General features: G+C 38.2%; 1 protein-coding gene and 1 pseudogene across 4 annotated transcripts in view; one reads left to right on the top strand and one right to left on the bottom strand.

The window, feature by feature from the left end:
* Nucleotides 1-19,040, top strand: part of LOC124164075 (probable 26S proteasome non-ATPase regulatory subunit 3) — a 60,015-nt gene that overhangs the window by 14,985 nt on the left and 25,990 nt on the right. For 3 of the 4 annotated variants that reach the window (XM_046541247.1, XM_046541248.1, XM_046541249.1), the window contains exons 9-10: nucleotides 3,145-3,368; nucleotides 4,003-4,209. In XM_046541247.1, the coding sequence (XP_046397203.1) occupies nucleotides 3,145-3,368; nucleotides 4,003-4,209 (431 nt within the window). Of the gene's footprint in view, nucleotides 1-3,144; nucleotides 3,369-4,002; nucleotides 4,210-5,455; nucleotides 5,538-19,040 lie in introns of all 4 variants that reach the window. The other variant, XR_006865955.1, reaches the window with a different exon arrangement.
* Nucleotides 6,257-7,866, bottom strand: LOC124164076 (annotated as a pseudogene).

Raw genomic sequence — 19,040 nt, 5'->3', positions numbered from 1 at the left:
TGCAAGATGTGTGCTCGCTGGGTCCCCCGAATGCTGACTGACGAACACAAGGAGCAACGCTTTGACGTGTTCGCAAATTTGTTCAACAATGTGAGGGGAGGCAACAAGGAGAAGTTTCTGGAGTCTATCGTCACGAAAGGTGATATGTGGGTGTTCCATTACACCCTGAAACAAAACTCTTAGGTGGCAAATGCTTCAAGAGCGACGGTGAAGTCCGAGCAGAGGTCACACGCTCCCTCAAAGGGTTGGTGGGAGACTTCTTCAACTTAGGGATACAAAATCTGGAGCACCATCTTCAAAAGTGAGTAGAAAAAAAAGGAGACTTGAAAAATAGGCAAAAGTCTAAGCTTTTCAACGATGTGAAAATTAATAGCAATTAACAAATTTTTCTATTCGTAAAAATTATGGGAACCTTACTTTTGGTACAACCCTTGTATGTGATATGTTATGTATTCCTAATTGGAAACCCTTATTTTTTACATATATGTTTTAGTCACATGATTTTCTATCAACTGTAATAAAAAATTCATTATGTCACTGTCCATTTGGGAGGGGTGGGTATGATTTTTGATGATAAAAAAGTGCTGTGTGTGTGAAGCATAGGCACTGTAATTTTGCTTTGTAAAATTTTTTGGGGCTGCTAGGAGTCCCCTACGGCCATAATTGTAGTGTTTGATAATTGTGGAGTTTCACTTTGAAATGCAGCTTTTCATGGGAGAGTGATGATTTGCATTCACAAAAATAATAATTCCTGAGTAAAATAATTGAAAATGAGTGAAAAATGTGCAGGACTCTACCGCAACTACCACACACAGTATAGACCTAGTCAGCAACTGAGCCACGTATTAGTGGGGTAAATGGTGAGTCCAATTATGAATCTAAAAATAGGAAAAACCTCGCCACAAAGCCAGTAAGAAAACACTGTCACGGCCCAACATCTCTGGAGACGTGAATTACCTGAGTGCATTCCATCCGCTAATCTTGATTTTGATGGGACATTTGCTCCTGGTGTTTGACTCCAGCTTCGGTAGCCCGGTCGCATCCATCCTTGTAGGCTCTTGGTGCCATGAAAGCACAGAATGCAGGTTGCTACATGTGCCAACCTTTCAAGTTTTCACTGACCCAGCCCCATCAGTAAAATGGATCTTGTGAGTGTCTACATATTGTTGAAAATTATAGAACATTTGGGTATTACGAAAACAGACTTGATGAAGGAGAATACCTGAATGAAATATTTGCCATATTATTTGTGCATTGAGATTTTGATAAATATGAGTAACAATATCCATGGAAAACAAAAAATGTATTTTCTCCGTTCAAAATTTTATAATGAAAGCAGTGGTTAATATGTGTTAAATTGGAAAGGATAAATATGATTCTGCCATAATGTACCCCTGAAAAAAAATTCTTACAGAGATGCTCGAACCACCGAATTCGTATTGCTACTGTGGGAAATCCTCTGCTTTACTACTATGCCAACTCACTCACTTCTTCTGAGGGTGTTTCATGACGACCTTCCTCAAGTCTTCTAGTGTCACTAAATCAAGCTGAATTTTAACTTGCAGAGGCATTATTTGCAGTGATATTGCAGCGGATATTTTTTGTGTATGTTATGTTTGCTATCTCCCTTCGAAAAACTTCGGCATTAATTTTGAGAAAATATACATAGGCGGATTGGCCAATTTACAAGAGAAAGTGAATTGAAGTTCTGGAGGAGGATTTGTCATCTAGCATGAGCTGCACGATTTATGTGGCACTTAACATTGGACATATCCTGCATAATTTCCATTTAATGATCTTTTAATAAAAATACTGTGGGAGGTGGGATTGTTGTTCAAATTTCTCTGCTACTTGTATGATAGAAAATACCGAAACTCAATTTCCAACCTGTGGCAAAATTGCGTTCCGAGAGCTTGTTCGTAAGTTGGTAAACCTATGCAAGGCATCAAAAAGTGTGGTTATCCTGCAGAATGCAACACCACATAACAATTTTTGCGTCAACTCACGGCCACTCAGTTTATCCATGGTGTTACTGTACTGGCGTGTTGAGAAGTTTATTGTTGAGGTCATAAGAATTGTGAGAGGGAAGCATATGAATAAGTTGTCAATTAAAGCAACAGTTTAAGCTACATCGCAGATTATGGAATATATTTTAACTGAATTTGAACTAACAATAAGTTACAAAAAATTTACAGGTGATGTCGTCAGAAGTTGAGGGAGTTTCACTATTGAACTATTGATCTTGATGCTATGCAGTATGCAAACGTTGCTCCAAACATATTTTGCACGGCCCTTCAAAATCAACATTCACTGCTACGTATTTGCCTGTTCAGTACTGCAGGCAATATTTCTGCCAAAAAAAGAAAAGATATACCCAGATAGGGTAAATTTTTAAATCAACAGATGTAGAAAGAATCAGTGGCTGCCTCATGCAATGTGGCATATTGGTCGACCATGCATTCTGTAACAATGTGCTATTTAAACTTTTTTGCTTGGCAAATAAAATTCTGGTGACGATCTTAAGTTTTTTTTACAGAGCTTTCCTGCTAATTTACATCTTAAGTGAAATTATTGTCATTCACTTCTTGTGGTTGTTTTATTTCCCCGGCGCTCGCGGACCTGCACGGGCCCACAGCTACCTGAGTAGGTCCCATAGAGTTTTTATGGTTGGTCCTTTACTCCCCATGGGACTTGTGGACCGACTCAGGTAGCTTGCATGCCCATGTGCCACCCTACGGTATGCAGACAATAAGATCCAACTCATCCTTAATAGAAAGCATGAAAATCTACAAGAATAGTACAAAATAGTAGTATGTATAAGGTGTGAAAAGATATGAACATTTGCAGGAAAAACTTAAGGATTGGGAAAACTGTAAGGTAGGAATAGGTATTTTTTGGGTCTAGGAGGTAATGGTAGTGGCATGATGGTTGGATGTGAGATATCATTGTATCTCTTGCGGCAGCTTGATACAGGAGGGAGAATCAGCTTTACTAGACTCAAATGATACACCATATTGAAACTAGCTGTCTCATTCAATTCTTTTAAAAATGTAGGAAATTGCATTTCCTTTGACATTACATTACTATATGTATTAAAAGGTTTGTTTGGTGAATTAATTCATTGAGACATCTTTCTTTGTACAGCTGTGCGCATGGGAAATCTTCGCCGCTTTGGAGAGGTCTTGGATGCACATGGAGCACAATTCAGAGCTGAGCACACCTTCCCCCTCATCCTCCGTCTTCGTCACAATGTGATCAAGACTGCTGTTCGCTCTGTAGCCCTTTCATACTCAAGAATATCCCTGGCTGACATTGCTAGGAAACTAACCCTGGATTCTCCAGAAGATGCTGAGTTCATCGTTGCAAAGGTAACTTTTTTATTGAAGAGATTCCATCAGACTTTGTGGAACATACTCATTATGAAATGATTATACTCCCTCACATACATATTCCAAACAACATGTATATTCCACACATTTTTATTCCAAATTATGACCATGGTTTTGTAGACTAAATATGATAGCCATTGGACTTTATTAAGCATAATATTAAGACATTAATTGCATTATCCATTACCAATTGGGTCCATTAATTTGTGTACCATGACTGTGGCACTTGTCATTGTCACATTACAAGTTATATTGTCATCATCACTGCTGTTTTGTAGCCAAAGATAAGCTAAAAATTATTGTTTAAACTTAGTAGTCAAGAAACGTATTCATTAAATAATCATAGAGTTTTTGATAGCAAGTGAATGTCTCCTTTATTTCATTCTATTAGTATGTTATTTAAAATATTTTTGAGAGAAATTTGAAACTGGGTTTAGCACAAGTTCTCTTAGTGTCAATTCTTAATGGCTCCCATTCCAATTCTTCTTCAAAGCTCAAGAACCAGTAAAACTAAGAACTGATTAACTGAGTCAACCCATCCATGAAAATTGGTTGGAAGTTCTCTTTTTGTGAATTTAGCACTGCAGCTAACTGTATTCTTTTCTTTTGCCAGGCTATCCGTGATGGTGTCATAGAGGCTACCGTAGACCATGAGAAGGGTTTCATGCGCAGTCGGGAATCAGCTGACGTGTATGGCACTAGGGAACCCCAGCTTGCGTTCCACCAACGTATTACATTCTGCCTCCAAGTCCGAAATCACAGTGTGAGGGCCATGAGGTATCCACCCAAGTCCTATTCTAAGGATCTTGAGTCTGCAGAGGTGAGTTGGTGTTTTTTCTGATTTTTATTTAGGACTTCCTTTTAATTACTATGTTTGATGGCATTCAAAATATATTGCATGCAAAAATTTAAGGAAGCATGGTAGACTAGTGGTTCCCTTGACTGCTGGCCAATTGGTACATGACCGGCCTCAGTGGCCTGCCTAACCTTGGGTCGTGGGTTCGAATCCCTACTGGTTAGGTGGTCCCTATCCTGGGTATGGATGTTTGAGTCGTGCTTTGTTAATCCTCCATAGTAAATGTCTCCATGTGCTGTTTACAGGGAATTTGGAAAATAAATAAAATAAATAAATCCGGGGTGAAGCCTTAAAACAAATATGCTCTTTGCACGAGTTGCTTCAGGGAAAGGAAGTGGCTCTCATTACCTAAATGTGTGGGAAGTCACCAGCCTGTAGCATACTCTATGGTGGGCTCTATCCTAACCCATCCAACCAAACTTTGGGTTGAATCACCTAGCAAGGATGAGAACCAAATATAACCAGAATAGGCAATTGAGTTTTCTTAAAAAGCCTCTGTCATGCTTAACGAAAAGGCTAATTGCTCATTTCCTCGCCAGTCCTCACAGTGTGAGTTAAGTTTGGAAAGGAACTTGGTCTCTTAGCCTCAGTCTTAGTCCAAGGATAACTCTACCCTCATCTACCCAAACAAAATTTTGGGTTGAAGTATTGAGTAAGTCACAGAGGCAGCTCTTATGTATGGGCTGTATCTGGACTCTAACAATACTCGAGAGCTAAGGAGACTTGGGGTTAAGCTCTCAAAATAAACCTGGTTTTCTGTCTCAGATTTGGTGGCAGTGATAGCATGGCCATTTCATTTTTTCTAATTATTTTCTATGTTGGAAATTTATGCATAAAAGAATATATTTTATGTGCTGTCAAGCATGGTTGTTTTTAGGACTTTAACTAAGTCTAAAAGTACCACTTTAGTAAAAGCTCATTTTTTCTAGTTATATTGGGTGTAGCATGTAAGATTATGTTTGTTGCCTTGAGCATTCTATTTAATCAACAGTGGGTCTTACCCTTATATTTGCATGATTTTGACCCCATGAAATTTTAGTAACTTGTACCAAGATTTAGAAGTTGGGTTTTGATGCTCTACATTTCACAATATACTGTTCAGTCTAAGGCACTAGCTCTTAATTTTTGCCCTTACCTCAGGGATAGTTTTAGATAGCTGTTTGAGGATATTTTTTTCTTTTATCATCTATATTTTATGTTCTTTTGACAGTGAAAATGCTCATTGTAATTAGTGGAATAGAGGATGGAGAGATCGTCATATTCTTTGGGATTGCATTGCTTTCATAAAATAAGTGAGTCATGTGAAATGCTTCTAGCTGGGCATAGTTTGTAGTGCCTTTGCAATGCATTGTTGTAGTGGGCCTCTGACTATTACTTGTTCATGATATATTCTATCTATTTTCAGTAAAGATATTGTGTATTGTCCCTTGTTGTACAATCTTAATTGTCATAGTTATTTTGCTAAATAACCTTTTACAGTGATGTTTATTTCTGAGGAAAGTTATTTTTACATATTTTTGTTCTTGTGGTTTTCACTGTAAATAATACTTTCATGAAACTGTAGCTCATAAGTTTATAATTTTTGAACTTTGAATGTTGATGGTGTTAAGATGGCTTTACTAAAATGGTGAAAAAAAATAATTTATCCTTTCACAAAATTATAATTTATGTCTACCCTCACTCTGCTCAGTATACCCTTTGATGTGGAAAATTATTCTGGATGAGTGAAATAACCCAAAGATATTTTAATGGCAATGACTTCTGTACATATTGGTATCATCCTTTAACCCATTTATGCCGAAGGTTTGAAAAATGCGAATTTTACCCTGATGTTTACGTATTGTTAATAAAAATACGAATGAAAACAATATCCGAAAGAAAAAACAATGCATCTCTTGCCAATTGTTAATTACGAGGTGTTCCAAAAATGGAACACTAGGCAAATCCACTACTATGACGAACTCATTAATAACATGCAAAAAAATTTCTTCAAACTTTTATTAACTAACTATTAAGAATGATATCCAGGTGAGCACTTAATATTCAAAGATAAATTGCAATTTTTAAATTGAAAAGTGGTATTTTTGTGACATTGGACACAGCGAGTTTGCTTTCGCTGCTTTACATTGTAATGATTCATGTCGGCATGATGTGAGTCAAGTTTACTATTCATGGATGGTCTCCCTTTCCCATCAGGCTCATCAGTATTACCATATGTCTCTACATAGTGACAGGCCACACGGCGACAAAATTCAAGAAAATTAATTGGCTTTACATCGTTTATATTATGCAATTGCCAATTATTTTGTAAAGCCAGCTCAAAGCAGAATAATCGGAGGGCTCGAGCACCATTTCTTTCCACGGATTGATGCTTGATACTTGTCAATATTTTCATCAGCTAGGTCCACTCCTCCCATGTGCTGATTATAGACCTTGATTAAATTTGGCTGAGTAACTTGTATCTTTTTATCTGCTTTTGAGAATAACGGCTGACTGTTGCATAAGATCGACACCGACACCAGAAGATGCAACAGTCACATCACTATTATCGTTCAATCTATGAACAATCTTGTCTTTTCCATCAATGCGGTAATCAAATGTGCCCCTATCTTTTGTATTTAGGGTAGCATCACATAGTGAAGGAAGTTTGTCTACGCGATCTTTTCTCGCTGTGCCTGTTGCTTGGTGGCCCATTGAATGAAGTTTATCAGAGTTCAATGCTTGTGAAAAAGTTGTCGAACATAAAATGGTATATCAGGATGCTGCATCGTGAGTGCCTCAGTAAATTGCAAAACAAGTGAAGCACCTACCCCATATTATTGGTATTGGGTGTTCGGTTTCTTTCCTTGATAAGGCTGAAACCAGCAAAGGTAGCCTAGACGCGTTGGACCACACCAGATAGGAACCCAAATGAACTGTTTGCACCCGTGAGGACCGAAATAGGGAATCATGGCCTCATCAAAGCTGAAGTATATTTGATTTGGTACAAATTTCATACATCTGTCATTCAGACGCTCAATTTGAGGTCGCAGCTAGGAAAGCTTGTCCATGTGGCTCAAGTTAGAATTGTCAGCAACATGCAAATTTGAAAATATTTTTTCCAATCAGTCACGTCTCATTGCACCACTAACTAGAGATTTATGCAAATCTGGTCTTTGCTCCCAAAGCATACGTCGTCTCGGAACAGAGACGTAACCACTCAGAAAAATTATTCCCAAAAAACACAGGCAGTCAGTTCAAGGTTCACTTCAATATCCAGAAAGAGTTCTAAATATTCTATTGGGGTTTTCATTTTCGTGATTTTTTCTTCTGACACTACCTCCAACTGGCTCGGCAGTCAGATCGGCATTCTTCCATTTTTGCACAACTTTGGTTACCTTTTTTCTTCGAGCAAGAAGCGGTTGAGGCGAAGCAGAAGCCGATGCACAATCATTTTCAGTAGTATCACCATCCGGCATCAACAAAAGGTCAGCATTGTCAAAGTTCTCGTCAGAAGACCATGAATAAGAGGAGCAGAAGCGCGCAGCAATGAACCCGGGAAGGTTATTAATTGTTCCACATCTAATTCCTTACTTGATTGAAAATTAAAGTGAATATATCAGTGCGCCTGAATGCACGCATAATAGTAGTGGATTTGCCTAGTGTTCCAAAATTGGAACACTGTTAAATAAAAGCTTATAACTAAAACAAAATACGTTATTTCAAAAATTTCGTCATTTAGTACTAAAGGTTAACTATTACTGAACATGCAGGGAAAAATTTACAGCATTTGGGCGTAATGGCAAATAGTTATTAATATAAAATTACAGTTGGTCTCGGAAAAACTGCCTTGAACTGGCTAAATTTTTGCGCCATATAATACATTATATCTTTATAAAGAAGTATAGAAAGAAAAACTGTGGCATATTGGTGTATAATGAGTCTTAGTCATTAAATTAGGAAGTCGTGTCAGGTGTTCCAAAAATGGAACACTAGGCATAAATGGGTTAAAGGGTAAGTCAATTCAGCAACTGTAGCAAAAAAATGGATGTCATCAGTCAAACTTTCCTTATACATATAACCATATAAGAGGCACATCCATCTTTTTATGCATTGAATTGAAGTAAAAAATTTGGGGCTCTTTTTCTCCTATTGTGAGGTTTTGTGGGCCAAAATTCGAACCTCTGAGTTTTGAATTATCCATGTGTGGAACTTTTGGCCATTATTAAACCCTTCGACTTTTGATATTCTCTTAAATATATTACATATAATGTATTTAATAGGCATTTATGGACCATGGTGGTAAGACTTTAGTTGTGGCCTTGGCCTTATAATCATTAATTTTTTTGCCAATTGGTACGAGTGAAGTAATCAATATTCCTTTGAAGAAAACAAACCTGACCTCTCTACAGTTCCTTTTTAGTTGGGAACTGCAGAATGTTGCATGGAACTCATTTTTCATGCCGTTTTATTCCACCATTTTTCTAATGCACAAGCTATAGTCATTGTGATTAGGGGTCTTTTAAACTGCATTTTTCGTATAAAAATTATATTTTGCTGTAATTGATGACGAGCAGAAATGCGAACATGTAAAATGCAGAATACCCAAGTGTCAGATGTGTTAAGAGCGAACAATAAGGCGTATATAAGACATCAAATTCTTAAAAAATCAAACTGAAAGAAAGTTTAACTAGTACATAATGGAATTTACAGCATTTGTTTTTCCAATATAGCCAACAAGCATCTTCAATTAATTACAAAAGTAATTGCATGGTATATATTATAACGACTGACTAGTGAGACAGTTGTTGCAGTATGTAGTATGTGCGAGCATGTCCTGTCACATCCATTGCGAATTAACTCTTTGGCAGTAGAAATTATGTAGGATTTAGAAGGCAAAATAATTGTAGAAGCACATAATATCACTTATCAATGAATATTTATCTTTTACACTGACCATTGTTCTTTGTCACTCTCTCCAGAGGAAGTTAAACTGTCTTCTAGTATACCATTTCATGTGGTCTTACCTCACATTCAAATCATTGGTAACACAGCACTTTTTGAAGCTTTTACAATCATGTCTTCAGGAATCGGTTACCATGAATTAATAATCCACTGGCGTATCTGGCTCAGTCCTGGTTTTCCTGTCGGCGTGGTTTCATGCACGGTTCCCGCCGTCTGTGTATTGCCCTTGTGTATTCTTCATGTATTGCGTCTTCATGTCTGGAAGGGAGGATTTATGCATGCATCTACAGGCTGCGGCATTGATATCATCCCCCCTCAAGTAATGAATTTGTCCATTACATGATGCTTTAAGCTGTTTTTTTTTAAAGACTAACTGATAAAAAGGAAACTGTAACTGCCATTTATTAGATGGCTGAATAAGAGCTGGAACAAAGTCACGCAAATATTTCTGTTCCAAGGACATTGTGTGTGTTCCATCGAAACATCAGCTGTAAGTATATGTACTCCGCTAGAATTCCTAGAGTAATTCAGGATGAATGGCTGATGCAAATGATCGAGAATATTTTGTGGCGAAAGGGATCATTGTAAATCATTTCCGGTTATAGATATGCATAATTCCATCTCTATTCAACAAATGTTTGTCCCTTGGGGTCTCAGATTTAGATGAAAATTTCTGAATTGGTCTTAATTTACCCCATTTCAGTTTAGACCATTTTTCGATTTTTTTCATTGTATTTTAATTTTTTCCTACTTTTGCCCAAAAAATAGTAAATAAAGTAATATAGATAAAATTGTGATTGAAAACTAAGAGTTTTGGAATCAAGGGGTAGTATCGTTGATCCAACATGAAGTTTTGCCTATATCGCTGAATTGCTAGTGATACTTATGCTGTTTTTAACCTTCAGTCATTGATTTTTCTTCACATTGTGATGTGGTGTATCAAAAAATGATCAGTTTTTAGTGTCTCAGAATCAATCAAAAATGTTCATGCTGGAAACATAACCACTTTTGGTCTTTTTGGTACATATGCACATGGCTTTTGGTCCACTGCAAGTTCCTGCTCCAATCTCAGCACTTATTGTTAAAATAGGTTTCTATCTCTGTGAGTATTCATTGCTATGCCCCAGATATTATTTCTTCTCTTTTCTGATTTAGCAATTGTTCTCACTAAAAATTCGAACCCATTGACAAACAGAAAGCAAGAGAGGAATCAGAGAAACTAGTTAAAAACTCCTTAATTTCCTTTGTTCAATGTTACGTTGTTCTGGAAGAAAATTCATGGTTTGAGGCGTGACTTGAAAGAAGTTAGGTGAAAGAAACTTCTAGAAAAAAGTTAAACTTTCAAAGATGAAGAAATTTTCCTTGCAAAGTCAATGCATTTGCGTTTCTTATTATTTTTTTTGGCATGGGTATTCAAACGCAAAATCCAAGCCTGCCTTTGCCTCTTCAAGTTAAGATTTCAAACCGTCCTTGAGGTACAGATCTTTCATTGGGATCTGGAGCGTAACCTATATCCCTAATAGAGGGAGAGTTCAGCGGGTTGAAGGTTGTGAGGAGCAAATAGGGGTGATCTTTCTGGGAGGATATTCTCAATGAAAGGGATAGGGATCTGTAGAATATTTGGAAATCGGGAAGAATTTCTTTTGTCGACATTTTAGGAACCTATTGAGAGATTTGAACCCTCTGATCAGCCTTGCTGTTTTCCAGACCTGATATGTTAGGTAATGGTAAGTAATTAATTGGCTTCAAAACTAAGTTGAAGATTTTCCTGTGGTCTTACGAAGAATTACGTGGAAGAGACAGTTCTTTGACAAAATTGCGCGTATTGTAAATAAATAATGAATAAAATAAACCGATTCAGGGATGATTTAGTGGAAATTCGACGTATTGGAGCAAAAGGTAGTTGCGTTTTTCCGCAAATATTGTAATGCGTGCGACGCGTTTCGGATTAGGGAACCATCGTCTGGTGCAATGCGAAATCGCAAAACAGGTCGTGCGCATTAAAATATTCTTGGAATGGTGCAACTTCCTTTTATTTAGAAATAATAAATATCGCGTTATTCGTATTTTATCGGGAAACCAACCGTCGAATGAGCTGAGGTAATAAGATCGACGTGGTGGAATTTTTCCATCACGAGATATTGAATGAAATGAAAAATTCCTGGTAAATAAAAGAATCAAACTTTGTAAGGTTCACTTGTGTATTTAAATAGGTACGACCCGGGTTTCGTAACGTAGTTACATCTTCAGTTCCTCTTTTTTTTTTACTAGAAAATGGCATTTAATTTAGCATTACATGATTCAGCCGTCAGTTTCAGGGTATCTTTTCTCCGCTAGTTCCTTGTCGGACTTTCAAACCTTCGATGGACGAGTGATATTCCTTAAGGATCGGGGGTTTTCCTGAAGAGAGAAAAAGAAGTTACTTGGTTTGGGGTCATATGGACGAGATAGACTTGTGGTTAATGAGAGAATTTTCTAGCGTTGAGGAGGAAGGGCGTGTAGAATTTTTAGCTGTGGATGAGAATTTCTTCTGCAGGCACGTAGCTACCTTTGTGGAGATTTGAACGCTCTATTGAACCTTCCTATGTTTTGATGACCTGACACGTAAGGTAATTGTGAATAATTGGCTTCAAAACCTCAAAACAGAAAAAAATTTTCAATGGTCGCTTGAGAAATTACGCGCAAGAGTCAAGTTTTATTGAAGGAATTGGCGAAGGATATATTTATGAGGACGGAACAGCAACTACAGAGAAATCGTGCGTAGATGAGATACCTGTTCCTGCGGGAAAATTACGTGGACGATAGTGAAAATTCACTAAATTTAGTAGAAAAGTACGTAAGTAATCAATGTTTAACTTAGTAATTTTGTCGGTCTGGGTGGCGGAGTAAAGTCATTGCCTACCACACAAGAGGTCGTGGGTTCGAGTTCCGCCCGGGTAGGTTGCACCTATCCAGGGCATGGATGGTCGTGTACTTTTGATTATTAAGTTAAAAACCCCGATGTAAAAGGCCAATGATACTGTTTTCGGTGAGTCAGGAATAGCAAAATATAAAAAATAAAAAACTGTGGTATTCAAACGTTAGTTACAGCGGCTCCTCTAGTCCGCAAGTTCTATTTCAAACTTTCAAACCGCCTCTCGGCTTGTGATATTACATGGGGTTCGGAAGTTAAACCTAACGTTGGTTAGGGTTTTATATGGACGAGATAGGCGTGCACATAGTGGGAGAATTTCTGGTTTAAGAGGATGAGGGACGTGTGTAAAATCTGTTGGGGTGGGTGAGAATGTCTTCGGAGGGCACCAGTCGAGAGATTTGAACGATCTTCGGGTCAAAGCGTTAACGTTCCTCTAGCTGCGTCGTGGAGACCAGGGCGTATTATAACCTGAGGTATTAGGTCCTTACCCTCCCCAATATCCTTCCTCCTCCTCCTTTCATATTCCCTCCCGTGGTTTTCGTCGCTACCAGTAGGGCGAAGTGCGTAAGGAAATCTATTTCTCATCCCCACTTAAGTTCCCCCGCGGAGAAACCCTTTCCAGGGTCTCCATTTTCGTACCCTTATCCTCCTCCCTTCTCCATCATCACCCACTCCCTGAAGTCCCCCACCGATATCCATCGGTCAACCTTTTCACAGCATGGGACGAGGCAAGTCGCTCCTCCCGGGACGAACCCAGTCCTCTCTCGTCGCAGGCTCAATATTGCCGGAATGGTTTACGCGAGAGCTATTGAGTTTGTTGTGGAAGGGGTAATGTGGCACCCGCTACATTGCCTACCCCTTCCCGCAGTATTTTAAGATACGTATTTGAAATACATTTGTATTTGGTATTTCAAATACACGACCTGAATGTATTTTGTATTTCAAATACAGATTTTTGTTTATTTTTCCATTCTAAAATAAAAAATACATTCGTAAAATACTTAGCTCAGATAACACTGCTGTGACAATATGCTTCAGAGATTACTTCGTTTTCGTTTAGAATCGTTTTCGTCTTGTTTGCAACTATCCATAATTAGCCAAGGCAGGTTATATTTTTTTAAGATCTCTGAGTTTCCATGTAAGTGTATTTTGTATTTTGAAAGTATTTAAAATACTATTTTTTGGTTTGCTTTTCAAATACCGAAGTCAGTGGTATTTTGTATTTTGCATGTCAAATGCATTTTGAGCGGTATTTTGTCTTTCAAATACTCCTCGTCTTGTATTTTGCCCAGCCTTACCTACCCCCCCCCCCCCTCCCCGTGCTTACCTGCGATCGAGTCCCAATGTCCGTTGCGATGGGCAAGACTAGACGATGAGGGAGGTTGAGTATCCCTTTTCGGCCGGTCAACCTAGGATGCAAATGGGATGCAGGAGTCGGAGGAAGTCTTCTTATTCCAGTTACTCTACGCCCCCCTTCCGTGACGCTTTCGCCCCAGGAATCGTTGTTGGAATGGCCGATACGTATTCACTTTCTCCCCAATCTCTCTATATAATGGAATAACGGTCCGCCTTGATGCGTAGGGAGAAAAAGCATCCGAATATCTTTGGCGTCGCTCAAGTTATTCCTTCCTCGTATATCTTCTTCACCGTTTTACTTCCAGGGGTTGGAATTTTCCGTGTAATTTTTGATGTGACCGTTGGGAACTTATTCGATGGTGTTTGTTGCCAGTTATTTACTCCATCGAGAGAATGGCGAGGAAAGGGTTGAATTCAAGATAAACCGTCGGAATTTCCCCGTGAAAGTAGTTCCGTCCGTGTACCCCTTCAAGAAGAGAGCATCTTCCGTATAATTTTTGATGTGACCGTTAAAAATATTATTCGATGGTGTTGACGTTATTTACTCCTTTCAGAGAATAATGGATGAAGGGTTTCGTTTAAGGAAAGTTCTTCGGTGTTGTGTGCGTTGGTCCTACCTTAGATATCTCTTTTCTCCAACCCCTCCAGAAGATATCGTCTTCTGTGGAAATTTTGATGTGACCGTTGGGATGCGACGGTGTGGTCAGTTATTTATTCTTAACAGAGAGTAGTAGATTGGGGGTCGAATTAAGAAAAACCGTCGAAAGGTCCTTTGCGTAAGTTCTCTGTAACCTTCCATGTGTATTTTATTCCTCTATTCTTTAAAATGAGAATATATTCCGTGTAATTTTTATGTGGCCTCGAATAAAACTTACGGTTTTCGTCAGTTATTCACTCCTTTTAAAAAATCAAGGACTGAATTCACAGAAAATCTTCAGATGCTGCCTACCAAGTTTAAGCGATTCCTTCGTCGTACTTATCCCTCTCATATTTTTCGAGAGGAGCTTCTCATTCCTAGAATTTTAGTGGTGACCGTTGAAAAATTATTCAATCTTTTTGACAGTTATTTACCTCTCCCATACACTGGTGAATTATGGTTTGCGTTCTTAGAAAACGTCCGATTTTTTTGTTGTTACCTGTTCCACCTCATTTGTCTCTTTCCTCTATTCTTCCGAGATTAGTGTCTCTTCCGTGTAAATTTTTATGTTGCCATTGAAAATTTATTCTGTTTTGTTGTAAAATATATACTATCGTAAGAGAATTGTGGCCAGAGAGTTTCGTTGATATCGGGACATTTTAAGTTATAGCGCAGAAGTAATGGCTTCCGTTGGTTCTTTCGTGGCAGCGCAGTGATTTTAAATATACACATGGTTGTAAGGCGTAATGGTTAGAAAGGTCGGCGGCTGGTCTAGGGTATTTTTTTGACAGTGAAACAGTTGCCCAGTCGGGTGTCAAACGCTGTCGTAATATCATTAATGTGGCGCTGAAACGTAGGTTGCGTTGGCAATGGCCATCATTGACTATGCTTTTTTAACATATTAGTTTCTTTATGTGATGAGGACATTGCAAGTATCTTCTGAATTTACACTGTCGCTATTTTTTCTAAGCAATGTGTTATTAATTAAAAAAATATCCATGTAGCAAGTGATCATTTTCATCGTTTTCGTCGATGATTTATCGTTTTAATCACCTATCTAAAACACGAATGAAGTTATTTTGTCATTCTTTTTTGGTCTCGAATTATGTATCTCTGTTCCTATATTTCCTCTTTGTGGAAAATCTTCTACTATTTTTCTTGTTTTTGCGTTCATTTACGCGTTAATACATTTAAATATTTTTTCATGCGGGTTTATGTACCATGTAACCAGGACTAATCGAACATGCAGTCGCAACTTTTAATACAAAACACTCGGAATAATATTTCACTTGTAAAAAAAAGTTAAGGAAGGTGCGTTTCGGAACTGATAATTTTGCTATGGCACCACTGTGGTAAAGTCTAATAAGAGTTTGTGTTCCGCCAGAGTAGGTTTCCCCTCTCCGGGGCATAGTTGTTCGTTCACGTGTAATTGCTAATCTTTTTTTAGAAACGCCGATTTAAAAGGCCAATATTGGCTGTTTTCGGTGTCATGCGAATGAATAATTTTTTTAAAATTGTCTCGTTCGTGTGGACTCGTAGAAATGCTTTCTTCGCAGTGACAAGAAGTCTTGTCCACTCCTCAGAGTCGATCATAAAAGCTTACTCCTGTTGCAGTCAATTTCGACGTGTAAATTAGGCGCCAGTCAATCTTTTTTTTATCGATTTTCTCAGCATATAGATCGTAGTCCATCGATTAATTTTACCCGCCTTAAGATCATCCGATGAGCAAGCGTGGTCCTGTGGGCTTGACTTCTTCCCACGAGTTGAATGCTCCAGTGAGCGTTAGGAACCCTTTTTCCGCCTTCAATAAAGAGAGTGCCTTAGTTATTCCGCAACTGCCCTTCGAATTGAAGTTTTTTTTGCCAACGCGTAAGTGCGGGTCCGTGGAAGTCTTCGAAATTTTACGATGGTGTGCGATTGTCCCGCAACCGGTATGGCCACTGGTCAGTCCCTTTTGAGTCGCTATGCGTTGCACCTTTTCCGTGGGACCGTCTTCCTTGACCGCTCCGGAGAGAAAGGTCATCTTTGTCCGGTCCGCCCAAACCTTTCGCCCCGGCATTTCATCGTCGCTCCGAAAACCCTTCCATGGCGTGGAAACTCCTTTCTCCCCCTACGTCTTCTGATCCTTTCTCCTCGATGTACCCTTCTTTGCACGATTTTAATATCCACTCCCCAATTTCCTCTACCCTTCTTTCTCAATACCCTTCAAAAGATTCGCCCCTTCCGATGAATCTCCATCATCCTCCCCTTCCGATATTCCTCCGAATATCTTAAACGCTGCAGTTTGAATGTATATTGTACGAAGCCAAGATTTCCTCCTAAGCGTCACGGATATCAGGAGGACAACGGCTGTACGGAAATATTTTTCTCCAAATATCGCCTCTTCTCGTTTCTAAGGATTTGGGAGTTTGAAAATATTTCTGCTTCTGTGGATAAGCGTTACGAATTTGTGCTCAACATCTTTCGTGATCTTAAGAAAGGGAGAGGTTACCTCACACGGATGGGAAATTGAATAAATTTAGAGATTTTTATGTCTCATAAACCCTTGGTTACGCACGCATGTGCGTATATCCATTTGGAAACCTACGTTTGTGGTCGCATAAAATTTTATAGCTTTATAATTTGGAAAATTATCTTTTATATTCCATTTGACTCGAGTTTTCACGTCATAAATCTTTTGGCGGTTTTAACCACGCAGCAAGTGTCGTCGAATCGTTTGGCGTTTTCGCGCTTCGATCGCAATATGAAGTCATGGCTTATCAGCATAAGTGCCAATTTGATCAGCCTATTGTTTCCAGCGTGACAAAAGTAAGAGCATACCCTTCGCATTGAAGTTCGTTGTAAGAGAGTTGTAGCATTGGAGAAATGAAAACCAATAAATTTTCTCAATAGATGCCGTTTATTATAAATGCTTTGGAGTAAATTTCTTTAACAGCACTGGTTAAATGGATTGTATGATTCATCCCTAAAAAGTAGGAAATAAAAATAAAAAAGGACAAATAAAAAACATGCTTTTTCCAAAAACAGGCTACAAGCATATAAAGGTAAAAAAAAATAAAGTTTCATCATTCGGAGAATAATGCGCCTGTAATAATTAGATTTAGGTATTGCGACCCGATCCTAACTCACGTATCAGGCTCTTCTTCACCCATTTCAATTAAATCTAATAAGCACCCACTATTTATTTTCCGAGTTATGAATTCTTATTTTATAGTGTATTTTACACTGTCAATGGGAAAAGCGTGGTTTTTTATCTTTTTTTTTAAATTTTATTTTACTTTGATTTCTTCTTATCTCTTAATGCTGTGCCTGTTATGTTGTGACCTGGAGTTTGAGCCATCATTTGTTTAATCATTCGCTGTAAAGACAAATGGTAGACCCTGGCTTTACGATATTAATCCGTTCTGGAGGACCGATCGCGAAGCGAATTCCATCGTACGTTGAATCGTCATTACATCCGTACGGGAAATCATTTTTAAGTGCATCAGCCAATGTATTTTTTTCCGTATAATAAAATGCGTTTCGTTTACAATAAAAGGCGTAGCTTGCTTTATTATTAACACTGTGAGTGGAACAAAATCGGCCAAATTTTACAAAGCGCGCGCTTAAAAAGTCGTAAGCTGAAAACGTAGACTCGGATATGTACAGGCCGGAACTCTACTTCCTTACTTTTATTTGGTGGGCCTAAGGGAAGCGCGGGAACTGCCCTTCCATAGGTATTCTTAAGGTAACAATATAAAGAGTTCATTAAAGTTTAAATTAAATATCTTGCCGCACGCTTCATTTTATTTGCCAGTTCAATTTCATTTAAAATATTTATTTATGCAGTAGGGGAAAAATTAGTAGTATTTAAAGCGGAGCATTAGGCAATCATTACCAGAAACTGATAAAAAAAGTTTGTCCCTTCCTTCAGTATTCTTATGGCAGAGTGTAAGAAACATAAACTATTATACACTTTCATACGGCTTATTTTATAGGCGACTCATCTTTTATTTAAAACTTCAATGAATTGTTGAATCGTAGGGGAAAAAATCAAACAAATGTTCAATAAAAAGCATTTTGAATGATGTATTTGTTTGAGCGACTTGCTAATACATTGGATAAAATTATACATAACGCTACATTAGGTATATGTGGCGTTTGCTTGCTTACTACGATAATTATTATGTAGAAATTTACGGTGATAACCAAATATTAGCGGGAAAAATAACTCTTTAGAAAAAACATTCATAGTGTCTCCATTGTGACGTGCACCAAAAAAGGTGAAAATCGAAATTTCTATTTTCCGTAATTAGACTTCCGCCGAAATCATCGTAAGTCGAACCCATAAAGCTGTATCTATATAACTTGTCAACTGGTAATATATTCTAACATAGAAAAGTTATTTGTAAGTACGTATGAAATCGTTTCAGGCTTAATTTTGTGGAATATTGCTATATCCATGATTAAAATACAAATGGTAATAGCCCCCACCTCCTACCTTGGCCTGGGTATAAATACCGAGAGAGTGTTGGTTGGATTACCTTGAAAATGACACAAAGTGTCGAAGCCATGGTCGGTCGTAAAATTAAATAGTGTGGAAATCACCATTTGTGTTTTAATCTTGGATATTTGTAAGTAGTTATGGGAAATGTAAACATTTCGACGTTGGACATAAGAGAAGCATCCTGTTAAAAAAATCACGCATCACTTCGCGGTTCGTGAGAAGAGGTATCACTCCCTTCTTGGTCCGAATGAGAAAACTTGCTCTCAGTTTTTGTGACCTCCAGGCAGTGGAACTCCGCGGCGGGAGTTGAAAGAATAGAATCGCTGGCCGCCTCGCAAAAAAATCGACGCATTTATATTCTCTCGAGGAGTATTATGACTTTACGTGACCGTGAAAGTGCCATATTTTCAATTAATTTTCTCGTCAAATTCATCCCCCGAACCCTCGCCGACCGATCG

The sequence above is a fragment of the Ischnura elegans genome, chromosome 8 (genome assembly GCF_921293095.1).
Source record: "Ischnura elegans chromosome 8, ioIscEleg1.1, whole genome shotgun sequence".
Classification (NCBI taxonomy): domain Eukaryota; kingdom Metazoa; phylum Arthropoda; class Insecta; order Odonata; family Coenagrionidae; genus Ischnura; species Ischnura elegans.
The sequence above is the reverse complement of the archived record's forward strand: the minus strand, read 5'-3'. Positions and strand labels throughout refer to the sequence as shown.